General features: G+C 33.6%; 1 protein-coding gene across 2 annotated transcripts; it reads right to left on the minus strand.

The window, feature by feature from the left end:
* Window positions 1-7,691: 7,691 nt before the first annotated feature.
* Window positions 7,692-13,710, minus strand: LOC149422916 (rhodanese domain-containing protein CG4456-like). 2 transcript variants are annotated; one of them, XM_089632770.1, is made up of 4 exons: window positions 13,595-13,710; window positions 9,448-9,585; window positions 8,454-8,616; window positions 7,692-7,852 (listed from the first exon to the last, which is right to left on the minus strand). In XM_089632770.1, exons 1-4 carry the CDS (start codon window positions 13,608-13,610, stop codon window positions 7,795-7,797), a joined length of 375 nt encoding a protein of 124 aa, XP_089488896.1. In that variant the 5' UTR covers window positions 13,611-13,710; the 3' UTR covers window positions 7,692-7,794. The 2 variants fall into 2 exon arrangements, with proteins under 2 accessions (XP_089488896.1, XP_089488897.1); XM_089632771.1 differs by lacking the exon at window positions 13,595-13,710 and adding an exon at window positions 13,336-13,516 and having other exon boundaries at window positions 7,693-7,852.
* Window positions 13,711-14,088: the final 378 nt, after the last annotated feature.

The following is a 14,088-nucleotide window of genomic DNA, read 5'->3' on the forward strand; positions in this document are numbered from 1 at the left end:
ATGAATAGCAGCTTTTTACCACACTTTTTCTGTATACTTTGTTAATATTTCACAAACTTCTCTAATCGATGCAATTTTTCCATTTTCACGAATAATAATAAATTCACGAATAATAATAATTATAAATAAACCCCCAAACGATACTTAAAATATTACAATATTACTGTATTTAAACTGTTTTGGTTCATCAAACACAGGACACGAGAAATCTTTTCTAGTGTTGGGCATATTTTAGTAAATAAGTGTGGCGTCAAGAAATCGATGAGTGGGAGTGATTTTGAGTTTCATGCGTTAAAAGCTAGACGAGCCTCAAATTTGGGAAAAGGCCATTTGCAATTACTTCGTTCCATTCCCATGATTTGAGGCTCGGCTCACGTTTCAGTTCCCAAATGTATACGCAAAAGGTTATACGCGCCACCTTAAGATGTCATCGCAGGTCAACAAAATGTTGTGTTTTTCCTCGTGTAGAATAGGGTCATTATTAATTATATATTGATTTTCAAATGATAAACAAAAACAATTCCACTAATTCTCAGATTCTATATCTATTATCTTGACCTCCAAATTGTTCGTCTAGTAAATGAATATGATTCAAAACGTATATCTTCAGGTCGAGATAATCGAGATCGATAATCAGAGATTCCTAGAACAAATTAATTTGGGATTGTTGAGTCAATTAAGGTTACCATTATCATTTTACATTATCATTTTACATTTTCATTTTACATATAATTATTTCATATTTTTCAAACATATCTCTTGAGGTCGTGATAATCGCAGAGATTCTGAGAATAATATAAATGTAATTGCTGTACCTGTATCATTTTACATTGTTGGTCTATCAACGAAATTGCTTTCAAAGCATTTTTCATGAGGTTAGGATGTTCGCACATATTGTTTAAAGTTGCTACAAAGAACGATTCGAACCTAATACCATTCCATTTGTAATTTCGCATTTGAGCCTGAAAAGAAAATCATTATATTAGAACAACATTTTTAACCGTAGTGAATTATTGTACGGCTGATGCGACATGCTAAACAGACTGAAGGTTTGCTTGATTCCTCCCGTTGAAAGTTGTAAAGCTTGATGATGAGATAAATATAATTATTCTACGGCAGATACATCAAACAGACGGAAGGGCTGGTTTATTTTTCCCGTTGAATGTTGTAAATTATGATGATAGGGCAAAGAGAATTATTTAATTTATTCGGACATAACAGTACATTTAAGTAAAAGTTGTGAGGTACTAAATATTGAATTATAATAGTTATTTTACCTATCACGTATGTCCTTAAAATGACTTGATTTCATCGGGGAAGAATTTTTTTATCCCTATTCATGGTAAAATCATGAGAAATAATAACAAAAAAAAAATTTTTCGGAAGAAAATGGTGCAGAGATAAAGATAATTCTTGATCAGGAAGAATCTGTGTGGAGAGAAGTTTGATGAAATATTGGGTAAGTACAAATAATTTTAAAATGTTTTAAACTGCCTCCGGGTTGAAGGGTAAGGCTCTCGATTATGAATCCGAACGACGCGGGTTCAAATCTAAATTTTATTTTATTAATTAAGCTGTTTCATTATTTTTGTTATTTGTTTTTGGGGTGTTATGCCGTGTTGCGCTAACTCCTTCTTTAGCCAACGTTTTGGACAGCATTGCAGTGTCCATCATCAGGGCAGATGTGTTTTCATTATTAATTCATTTTTGTGTGAATACCAGACACGAGTCCCAACCGCTCCCAATCGTCTGAAGCCAGTGAGACTAAGTCATCCCCAAATGGGGTATGTTGTGAGGCTGAAGGTAGTGAGGAGGGGAAGGAGATGGGGAAGAAGAAGGTGGAGGTGTACCTGACTATTCAGATCTGGTCACCAAACACGGCTAAAATCATGTCAAGAAACGTTTCAATTCTGAATTGTGGTATTACAGCAGGGCGATATTGACAGAATCTTCCACTACGAACGTGCCGCAAGAATACTATATATATTATTTTTAATTAATAATTTGTGAAATAAAACAAATTCATCAAATAAAATTTACCTGGGCATGCCGGGATTTTGGATTGCTAGTCGAGAGCTTGACCCCGTCAAGAAATAAAAAAGTAGCCGACAAAAAAAAAAAAATTGCAGTCTTATCTGCGGCACGTTCCAGAGTACTCTAAGTATCCCCCTGGTGAAAGACCACTTTTCAGAATTGAAACATTTTACCAAAACACTTTCGGGCATGTACCCTGAAAAATCGACAATTGCCGAGCATTTAATTGAAACTGGCCATTACTTTAGATTTCTTCTTGAAATTCTGGGAAGACTCAAAACACATAGAGTACGCCTAATTACGGAGGCAATTGATATTCATAAAATCGTCGTCTTTATTATTAATAATTATTCTTAATTAATAATAAAGACGACTGGGCCTAAGTTCTATAGTTCTTGGTATCCAATAATTGACAGCTACACCAACAATAAACTATTTTGAATTTATCAATTATATCGACTTACTCCTACAACTGGTCCAGATTTAAGAAATGTTACGTTTCCATTAAAATAAAATCGCCCGGTTTTAGGATCTTGTGGAGTTTTAATTTGTGTATTGACGAGCTTGGAGAATCTTTTTCCTATGCACGTTTTGACCAACTCTATAGATAAATCATAAGGTTCCTGAAAATAAGTCAATAAATTAAAAAGTGTTATATTGCAAACGAAAACAAGTTGTATTTAGGGATGACTTACGTATTTGAAATAATCCGTAGAAAACACACCCAAGCTAAGAACATTTGGGATACAAAAAGCTAGCAAGCAGAAACCCAGGGTAACCGCCATAGTGTTTCGATATCTATATGCAGTCATAATGTACAATTTTATCAGTTATGTTTATGAAATATGCAAAAAATATCAGAAGTATTTGCAGCTTGTTGATTTGAAAACAGAAATTAAATTGTTAACCATCCGCGAGTGTTGCTCCAGGCAGAATGTTCTGATTTATTATTATTTTACAGTATGAATGTTTCAGCTCACTTTAAAAAAAATAAACCTATTAAGATATTATCATAACGCTTAATGAACATGCACAATGCACAATGGGTAACAGTGGAGCAAACGGACATGGGGGCATATTGGCATGAGCTATTAATCTAGGATCCCGCCACAACAAACCATAAGTCATCGGGACACAGGTTACTATACAACTATTTTGTAGTGAGACTGGTGGTTTAGTAAGCCTTAAAAAGTTGGTCTGCTGGTGCGCCTTTTAGAGAGTTTCGCGCAGTCGTGGAAAGAAAGAATGATACTTTTCGTTAAAATTACGGCACAAGGTACATGAAAGGAAGAAGAGAATGCAAATGTTTTTATAATTCTCTTAAAGACATAGAAAGCGCCGCAGTCGAAATTGCTTACATGGTATCATCAATTGTTATACCTTTATGGTGCGGGTGTAGGGATTGGAATATGAATTATTACATTCTCAAGGACACAGAAAAAGCACAGCGTGCGAAAAAAATTCCGCGTCAGAGGGCAAACCAATCCTTTCGATTTTTATTTTTCATAAAGTCAGACTACCAACAATATTTAAACGAAAACATTTTAGTATTTTAATGCATAGAATTCCTTCAGTATTGTCGAAGAAACCTTTAAAACGTATCAACTTAACTGGCTAGTAGCCGAGTGAACAAATGACTAGGATACACATCCAGGCGTAACAAGTTCAAACCAATACTAGCTTAGTCGTCCATCATTCTATAAGCAATATTTTTCGCTTATCCCTTAAATGCATACTGTTGCAAAACTGCAACATACCGTTCAAACCACCTTTAACTCTTTGGTGTATACTTAATGCATGCCGTTTTAGAATTATCAAGTTCACGGTAATATATTTTATCGAGTGGCATCACCTTTTTTTTCTTTCGCGAATGTCAAATATCACTTTTTCTTTAACAAAGTAAAGATTCTCGAAAATTGGTTGGAGGTTAGAATTACAGTTTTGTTTTGCTGTTTTTATTTTGATTTTCTTAGGTAAGTAGATACAATAATACAATACTTATATTTAATAACTTGTATTTTTCCGGTACACTTATTAGTTTCGAGAAATTTTTTTAGGTTTTTTATTTTTTTTTTCATACGTAAATTATTCATATTAATTTTTTTTAAATACATGGTGTTGTGAACCTGCAACAATTTTTTTTTAATCAAATATCATTAAAATATTACAAAAAAATAAAATTCTTTATATTTCCTTGCATATGCATGTAAATATCTACAAAATATTTTTTTTTCCAGAAAAATAAATAAATCATGCATTTAAGGGTTAAAAAGCAATGTGATTCTGTATCCTCTATGAGTATCATTTTGGCATCTAGTCGGGGCCCCCTCGGAGGTTTGGGCCCTATGAAAGATTTGAACATATTTCATATTGGGGCCTCCTGCGTGAAGTTATTGTTAAAAACAATGTCTATATTAGAACAGACATTGTACTATTTCCCTTTCAGTACGTATTTGTGTTCCATCATACTTAAAAAAGTTCTCAAAATCGTTTTAGGAAATAGCTATTGGACGCCTCATATATTCTATCGTTCTCTGGGTAATTTGGTATGCATTTTAATCGTATCCGTATATTATATAGTTGTTATTTATCTTATATAGATGAGTTGTGTCAGCAGGTACAAGCACCCCCCTCCCGTATCTATTAATGATAGCTATCCCAAGGCGCTTAAAAAAAGAAGCTTAATACGGTCTCGTTTCTTATATATATTTTTTTACTATTTTCATGTTAATCACCTTATTATTAAAATAACACGTATATTTATTACAGTTATTATTGTATGTTAATCCCAATATGACAACATTTTTTGCCCGTCTGACCCTTGTGCCCTTCCCAGAAAAGAATCCTGGATCTGCCCTTGTTTGGACTGATTCCATTCATATAAATATTGGCGGGTAGTCTGTTTTCGTTGTTCATTTTTTTATGAAATTTTTATGAGTTTTTTGGATTTACAAACTCTATCCTCGATAGTAGTTATGTAGGTACATTTTGTAGCATTATCTGGAAAGATCTCTACATTTTTGCCAGTTGCATTTAAGTTTATAGAATTTTTTGTGTTTTTTTCCCCTTTTTTGCTGAAGAGAGGCAGTGAGTTGTGCTGATAAAAACCGAACTGGGTAGGTACATTATCGGGGTGTATAAAAAATAAATAGGATTAGAAAATTTCTAATCAAGTTAAAGATTTGTCGATATTTTCATCAGACAAAAACGATCAGTCTATATTGCAGAATTAGCAATTAATTGAGTCGAAGCAGCTCGTTTAAAGTTCAGGATTCTTTTTTCAGGTTTACTGTCGAAATCGCATTGCCTAGTATTTCTAATTTGATGTACAGGGGAGGATGGTGTTTATCTATAGGTAGGAGCGGATCTTAAATTTTATTGTTCCTGAGCTCATAAACACGAACTCATGATAACTCCGTGCTTTTTGTATGAAACAAATTCGTCCTCTATTTAACCATTGATATGCAAATATTTAGACAATTTTTATGCGTACGATTTTTACGACGTAACACGTCATCGTGTTACGGATCGGACATTGTTCTGTTCCTTCCCATCTTTTTAAAATTCACGTCGTTGACTCCCCAGATTGTACATTCTGTGGTCTAGAAGTGGGAACTTTAGATCACATATTTTTTGGTTGTCCCTCTCTAAATAAATATCCTCTCTTCTATCAAGCCTTATCTAAAATTGCCTCCCCTCCATTCAACATCTCATCTCTTCTAAGTCTGAACTCGACTCCAATTTTCATTATAATTTTGAAATTTGCCTATTTAAATAAAATTAATATTTAAATTCACCTTTCATTTCTCAATAATTTTAAATGATGGCCAAGAACACCCTTGAAGGGTGAAAGCCAGAAATAATGGAAAAAAACACGCCATCGATGAGGATAGGGTAAATTTAAAAAAAGGCGAGACCAAAGACGATTCTCATAGCCTACCCCATTCACTAGATTAAAATATCATTTAAAAATAAAAATGTTTGAATCTAAGAATGTACCCTCACCACAACAGAAAATCAATTCTCAGTTATTTGTAAAGTATTTTTACTTCAGCAAGAGAGTAAATTATGGACAAAATTTCACGAACGAGTTTGTCGGGAAAATAGAAGACGAGGATGTGTGGATTTGGGTTTGGATATTATATATGTACAGAGTTACTAAACATGAATTTACTAACTCTAACGTAATGACGAAATGAATTATCTAAAGATGCTGTGCATGGAATTTTTTTATTATTTGTTGGGGGATCAAGATACCCAATAACTATACTGCAACTTGGGACAGGATTTCACTCCATGCTGAGAATTATTTATGGTTTTTTTTATATTTAAAATTTTCATTCTCACTATATGTAGCGAGAGAGTTAATTTTGTATTGATCGACCCAGGGTTATGGTGAAAATAAACCCTCCCCCACAAAAACACATTTCCATTCTCACAGCATGATGACATGTTGGTTCTTCAATCTTTAAAAAGCATGTTAGTTTACCGTATTTCTATTACGTTGATAACTCTTATCTTTTATAGTTCTTATTTTACAGTAAATTTTTATATTACCCAGTAAAAGGAACAGAGTTATTTACTTGTGATCCACTGAAAATACTATGAGAAATACTGAAAAGATTATTTTTACTATTACATTAAACTATTTTTTTTTTCAGATATCATTGCGAGATTCCACAGCAGTTCACCATTTTCAAGGTGTAATTTTGCATCAGCTAGAGACTTTTCTGATACAACGATGGATCGTGTAGTTACCTATGAAGACGTGGTCAGTGTTCACCTATGAGAACAAGCCCGGAAGTCCTGATCGATGTAAGGGAGCCGGACGAACTGAAAGAGACCGGAGACCTTCCAGCATCAATATTCCAAGTGATCGCTGCGTTTCAATTCACTTATTTATTACCGCGCGCCACATATTTTTTTCGGGGTTTGGTTTGAAAATTATCTAAATTAAATATTGTTTTCTTAATTGGCAATAGACTAACCTAACCTAACCTTATCTTATTTAACCTAATGTTTAATAGACTAACCTAGCCCAATCTTAATTTTATTTAATTTGGATTAGTTCCTTATTCCTCATAGTTTCACTGGCTCCAGAGAGTTGGGACTTTCATACTGTATCGACACAATAAGAAAATGTGTGTGAAATTCAAGTTTTCACACTGGCTTTTTTGTTTGCTGTAGTGTGAAATCGGTGTTTAAAATAAAAAAAAACGTAGAAGAGTAAGAATTAACAAAAAGAATGTACGAAAAAAAGAAAAAACTTTTTAACCCCCCTCAACTGGTCTCTCCCAATCCAGACGCTTCCGCCACGGCCAAGACCTAGAAAATCTCACACCATAAACCCAGGAACCCCTGCTAATTCACAAAACGTAGCGAACCACTTGGGATGATGATGTTCCCATAACATATTTTTTTGCATACCGTAACTGCCTGTGTCTTCACGCTACAGCGCAACTTTTTCTTATGCGAGAAATGAGGGCCGTACTAATTAACCTGTTTTAAATTAATAACTGATAACCAACTATTCATGTATCATAAATGGTTGTTTATAAGTTGTGTAAAATTTATAACACATTTATTTTTAAGTGGGAATATTAATATCGTCTAATTAGGGGTCATGTAATAAAAAAACTATTATTTAAAGTCCCAACTCTTAAATTTATTTGGCTGTAATAAACGAAGATCGGAAGCTTTGGTATCGTTTTCCTTCCGGGGTCATTTTGCTAATTCGGTCCAATTAATTAAATATAGTTTTTATTTGATTCCTTGTTTTTGTTCCCACTCCAACCAGCTTCCAGCATAATATTTACCACTGAAAAAAAAGGTTTTGTGTAATATCAACCAATAGGAGACTCATACATATTATTATAATAATATACATAGACACCTACAAAATGCGGTAAAACAGATAAAGCAGTACATCATGCCGTTTTATGCATCATGTCTGGAAGACATCAGAAAGATGATGTCTTCCAGCAGCGATACATTGATGAAAGCAATTTCCGAAGTTTTAGGCCGCATTTTGGCACATCTAGACAGGTATAGCGGCAATTTGCTCCAGAATTCAGTCCTTGAGTTCTTTCAAGGTTTGAAGCCGTTGTTTAAACACATTTTATTTCAGGTAGCCCCACAGAAAGAAGTCGCAAATCGCAGCCGGAAAGCCCACTGGGTGGCTACGAAAAAACGGCCACTATCCGGACCAAACCATGGTAACGACTGAAAACGGCACGACCCTTCCGACACAATGATTCCCTATCAGGTTATTACCCCACCACACGGGATTTACCGGCCCTTCAACACTGCACTGTCTGTTTTGCTGCACCCTATACTTAAAAGTAATATTTTTTGTCTTGTCTGAAGATATCGAAGTTTAGATTTTTTATTAAATTATTATTATTTGGTTCAATACTAACTTGGTAAATCCAACTTTTTCCAACTCATTTAAGGAAATCTCTGCGCGGCGACCAGATCTGCACGTCAAAATGATGGGGGAGCTTGGATCCGGGATTTTAACTCCATATTTTTTCAGAAAAATTTCTGAACTGAGTTTCGTCAACTCGGTCACCACTAAATTCACTGAAAAAAGAATTATTAAATATATTTTGGGGAAAAGCTGTTGTATGTACGTGTATTGCTTTCATATAAACTTTTGACAATAATGTATGCATTAATCCACACAATCCTGTTTGTATTGTTAGAGAAAAAAAGGTATCCTTTTTTTTTAGTGAATCCGCACTATTATTTCCTTCCTACCCATCCTTGTTACCCTGTCACCAGGAGACGAAAAGTTTGCCAGTATAATTTCTACACCACCTCTGTAAGGTTGCATTCTAAGTTTAGTGCAATTTCGCCGTGGAGTTTCTTTACGTGTTGGCCAAGCGGAACATTGAGGACACCATAACCAAGGTAGGACTTTTATTATTCTGGTGGCATCCTCTTATAGATCCCGTTCGTTCCACTTTATATCCGGTTATTTCCAAGAGCTATCGAATCACCGCACTAGAGTCCCAACTGCTCCCAATCGTCTGGAGCAGGTGAGACTATGGCATCCACAATTAGGGTACGTTGTAAGGATGAAGTTAGTGTTGAAGGGAAGAAATTGGAGAAGAGGAGGGTGGGGAAGTACCTGGTTATTCAGATCTGGTCACCAAACATGGTCAAAACTATTTTAAGCCCCGTTTCGAGAGAGTAGTTATCATCCACTCTGAAACGTGCCGCATATATCTTATATATAACATTTACTTCAAGACCTCCGGATTGCGAGTTGAGAGCATTACTTCTGCTGAACCGAGCTGTTTTCAAAGGATTATTTCGGGAGTTTTAGGGTACATTAATGAGTGGAAAATATTTCATTAGAGCTTAGTGAAAAGAAAAAAGACAAATATTTATATTGACAAAATAGCCTACTTGGCACATGGATGCTTCCAGGTATTAATCCGGTTTCTTCAATCTCTTTGGCTTCTCTGATGTCAATCAGGTAAACACCTGGAGTATCTTTTACTTTCGCCACCTCATCGTACAGCGAGATGCGATCCATTCCTGAAACTGTATATATTGACATAGTTAATATTTAGTTTTTTTCTGATGTCTCTTCAATAGTTAGTAGATTCATCTTCAGCAAAGCTTCAAAAAACAATTTTGAAGGTTATTCTAAAGTCCCGTTAAGAACGAGTAATGATTATTATTTTTAAGACACTAAATGTTCATAACCTGAAAAAATTATATTCAAAAAATATCCTGCTTCATCAATTTAAAAATACCCATATGTATTAAGAACGAATAAGCACTAGAGCCTTGAGACATTAACATGTAAAATCTTTTAACTTCTCAGTTTGTCAAACCTCTTATAAACAAAAAAGTTTTAAAAACAATGCTATTAAGTTATTCAATTCTCTACCTACTGAAATTAGAAACACACAAACCAAAACTTCCTTTAAAATTTAAATTATAAATAAAATTGAATACCTCCAATAAAAATATACATTAGTATTTCATAACATATTCAAAAATTGTGCCTACTGTGTATATATATTTTATATATGTATATGGTCAAACTGAAATTTTATTAATCAATTATTTTCGCTTCGTCTTCATCTTCTATATTCATTCTTGAATTTTATAATTTAAAAATAAAATAAAATATTGTTTTTTTCTTTATCTGCCATTTTCATAATATTGTGTAAACCAAAACCTAGTTAACAACCACTCTGTAAATTGCGATCTCAACACAGGCGTTACACACCTAGTGAGATGTCTACACGTCATTATTTAAATTAACTGTAATATTAAATTAATATAAAAGTTATTTACCTATAAACCAACAATCTTTGCTTTACACAGGGCATTTACCAAATTTACCAAAATTTAGAATTTTTTTGTTGTTTGTTTTTACTATAAATGCTAAGGACTCGCTGGTTAAAGTCTTTCAGGCACGTGCTGATACACCCTGTATACACGGTGTCCGGAAACTCTTAGTGCAAGCGGGAAAATGGTGAACCTACGTCACATTTGGAATTGATTTTTTTTCTACAGCTCTTTTGAATTGAATTTTTTGTACTTTAAAAAAGTCACTAGGGGGTTAATATCGGCTGTTTAATGTCTTTAAGAGTCAAATCATAGACCCGGGTACAAGGGTTTTTTTAAACCCAGAACAGAAAAATAGAAAAAAAAATCAAAGCGAAATGCTTAGATCGAAAAAAGTAATATTTTGGTTTCTCTGTGGGAGAATCTGGGGAATCTATTTGCTACATGTCATCTAAATTCACCAGTATTCGGCTTTTACTACGGAATTCCGGACATCGTGTTTATATTTTTCGATTCATCAGTTATTTTATTTTTCGTCTTTTAAATTTTGTAAAATCAACTCTATTGTGATATGATTTGAAATTTTCACGGCCAAAATTATTATTTCGATTATTGTTTAGCCAAAATTTCGGACAGCATTACAGTGTCCATCATCACCCTAACGCTGTCTTAAGAAAGAAGTGGCGCAACACGGCATCATACCCCGAAAATAAATATTTATTTATTTATATTTAACCTGTATTTAATTGCATTTTTACTTGTAGGTTACAGTGTGTAATTTTTATGCAGTTGTAGATTTTTGTCTGTAAATTTACTGAGTTTTTGTAACTGGATAATTCTCACGTAAGTGAGAACATTTTTAAAATCCAGTATAAATAAAAATAAATCATTATACATCTATATTCTGGTTAGCCCAGTTCTAAAACTGAATTGTCGTAGACGGAACACAAGGGCATTGGGCACGTGACATAAGGTTGAGTAGGTAAGTGCTACTCCAAATACTAAAAATAAAATTATGCCAATGATGACTTGCCTAAATCCATCTTGCCTGAATTAAGTTTTCCAGTAATCGAAGTAAATCAAACTTTTTTTATTTAACTCAGAATATGTCCGCTAGCTGCTTAGCTCACAAGTACCCACCAACTCGGATATCATGAAGTATAAAACCAGTTTATTCGTGTATAGTATGTGCTTACTTATTATTTTAGTGACTAGTCTGGCCGGTGGCATTTATTTAATAAAAATATTAAGGTGATTTAAAAATTGTTCATTCTTTTGGAGGTATGGAATGAAAACTGAATTTAGTCGGTGCACGCACTGCGATTACAGGCAGCGGTTTGGAAAAGCTGAAAGCTATTTCATGGTGGTACTGAAATAGAATTAAGTAAAAACGCCAGACGCTGTGCGTGTTTGTGCGAGGTTTGGCGTTTTCAGCTATTCCAAAACCGCTGCGTTTAATCGCAGTGCTTTCACCCACATTGTGATAGCACAATGTTTGTGTACGTACTTTCTTCATAACTAGCATTACATTTACAGCATCACATTACTAAATTTCGTACAGAAGATCTTTTCACATAAGCAATAATTAGTCGCTTGAAATATTAATACAAATTAAAAATATATCCCGAGTAAAAACAAATGCCGCCGACGGGAATTGAACGCGCGCCTTCTGATGTCCGGTCAGGTGCTCTGAGAATACTAAGCTACGTCGGCTTATTCCCAACCCGCCAAATAATTCAATATGTATTAGTACTTCAATCAAGGTAATATTACGTCCTTAAACCTTGTCTTATAAACATTAGTAAATATTAACATTAAAAAATAAGAAGATCGTTTCATTGAATATAAACTAATGGTGTAGGTAGTTACCTTGATACTTTATCTGTGATCGAGTTTCATATTGAATTTTGTATAGCGTCAGTGTATTGATTTTATCTTTAGAATATGCCAGATAATTATTATCTGCATAACAGCTGACAGTTGTGTCAATTTAGGATTCTCGATTCTGGATTCGAATTCTATAGGTAGGTACCTATATTATTATTTGAAAAATGAAAAATTTATTTAAAAACAATCTAAATCTAATCTATCTATCTTGAGAAAACTTATAAGAAACTGATAAAGAAATTTTAACTTTGAATAACAAAACTAAACCGAAAAATGATAGTTAATGAATTTTTAAAAAATGATTTAGGACGGGTTATTTCGCAGAATTAGAAAAATTCTTTGGCATTAACCAAAGATATTAGAAGAACGAGATATGCTATGTTGGCCGCCGGACCGTAGCCGGAGTACTACCTAATTAGGGTACTTTGAACTGTATCGGGACGTGTACGCACAGAAATCTGTTCTATGTATTAGTGCGGATACCTTAGCGCAAGCGAAGGTGTGCAGTAATATTGGTGAACAAAACCGGCGACACTCGGCAAAACAATTCCACTCAGTACGAACTGCGCATAGCACATCTCGTTCTTCTAATATTTTGGCATTAACTATGTAAAAAATTCTAGAAATTTTTGTTTTATTAAGTTTAATTTTTCAATATAAATTTTTTACTTAAATTTCGTTTAATTCGCTACAGGTTTCGACACAACCGTGTCATTAACTAGTTTTAAGATTGCTAGGTGTCGAAACTGGTAGCAAAGTCAACGAAATTTAAGTAACAAATGTAACATTGAAAAATAAAAATTAATAAAACAAAAATGTTTAGAACAATTCATTAAATTTTCAAGTTCTATTCAAGTGCTGTTATTATATCAGTTCTATGAAACAACTGGCCCATAGTGAAATAGTCTAAGAACTTTCACAGAACTTGAAAATTAACTTTGAAGTCGAACAGACTAAAAAAAAATTTTGACTGAATTATTTATGATGATGTGAAGCACGTAGACAATTTCCGATTTGCATTAACCGTATGTATTATTACAGTATAAAAAGCATACTAAATCACCGACACATTAAGGTTCATAAACAAATTAAAAATCTACGTACCTTTACTAGAGAGAAACAACTGCAACAAATTGACAACCAATAGACTTGAGCGATCGCGATGTACGAATCTGTTTGGTGTTGTGCTACGTGCTTACTTAAATGCTGATTATCAATTAATGCTTAAATTATCAAAAAATGGCCTTGAACGTAACATATTGAATAACTGTATATTTAGGCGCGGTTTTTAAAGTGATCGTTAAACGCTAAATGTTAAAGAATGAGCCAAAGGTAATAAGTAAACAGAAAAGTAGGTACGTACCTAATTTTATGCACATTTATGAAACTTTTTCGGACGAAATAATATGTATTTTTTAACTTCTTATCAAAACATAATGATAATGTAATGGTATCACAAAGTTGTCAAGTACTGCTTACTGTCTGTTTAATCGCATTATAATTTTTGGGATAACGTTTTATGTATAAAAATATCTTCTGATAATTTCCGGATGATAATAACGCGATAAGAACGATGCCATAGAAATTGGATTTTGGCGTTCATAAAACTCGTAACAAACACCAGGGGAGAAGCAAAACATAGAATAAACATTCTCTTGCAATAAAAAACATCAAACTCGGGAAACATGTTTCAATCAGAAAAACAGTAAAAATTTTCTCTTGCGATGGAAACATCAAACAATTTTTTTTCATTAAATCGGCAGTTTCTATTTTATCAGTTTGTACATGTGTAGTAAAGCCAAAATTATCCATCATTTCCTTCTTGTAACTGTATCATTAATAATTCGACCGGTCGGT

The sequence above is a fragment of the Hesperophylax consimilis genome, chromosome 6, assembly GCF_061612785.1.
Source record: "Hesperophylax consimilis isolate HC1 chromosome 6, BYU_Hcon_1.0, whole genome shotgun sequence".
In the NCBI taxonomy this organism is placed as follows: domain Eukaryota; kingdom Metazoa; phylum Arthropoda; class Insecta; order Trichoptera; family Limnephilidae; genus Hesperophylax; species Hesperophylax consimilis.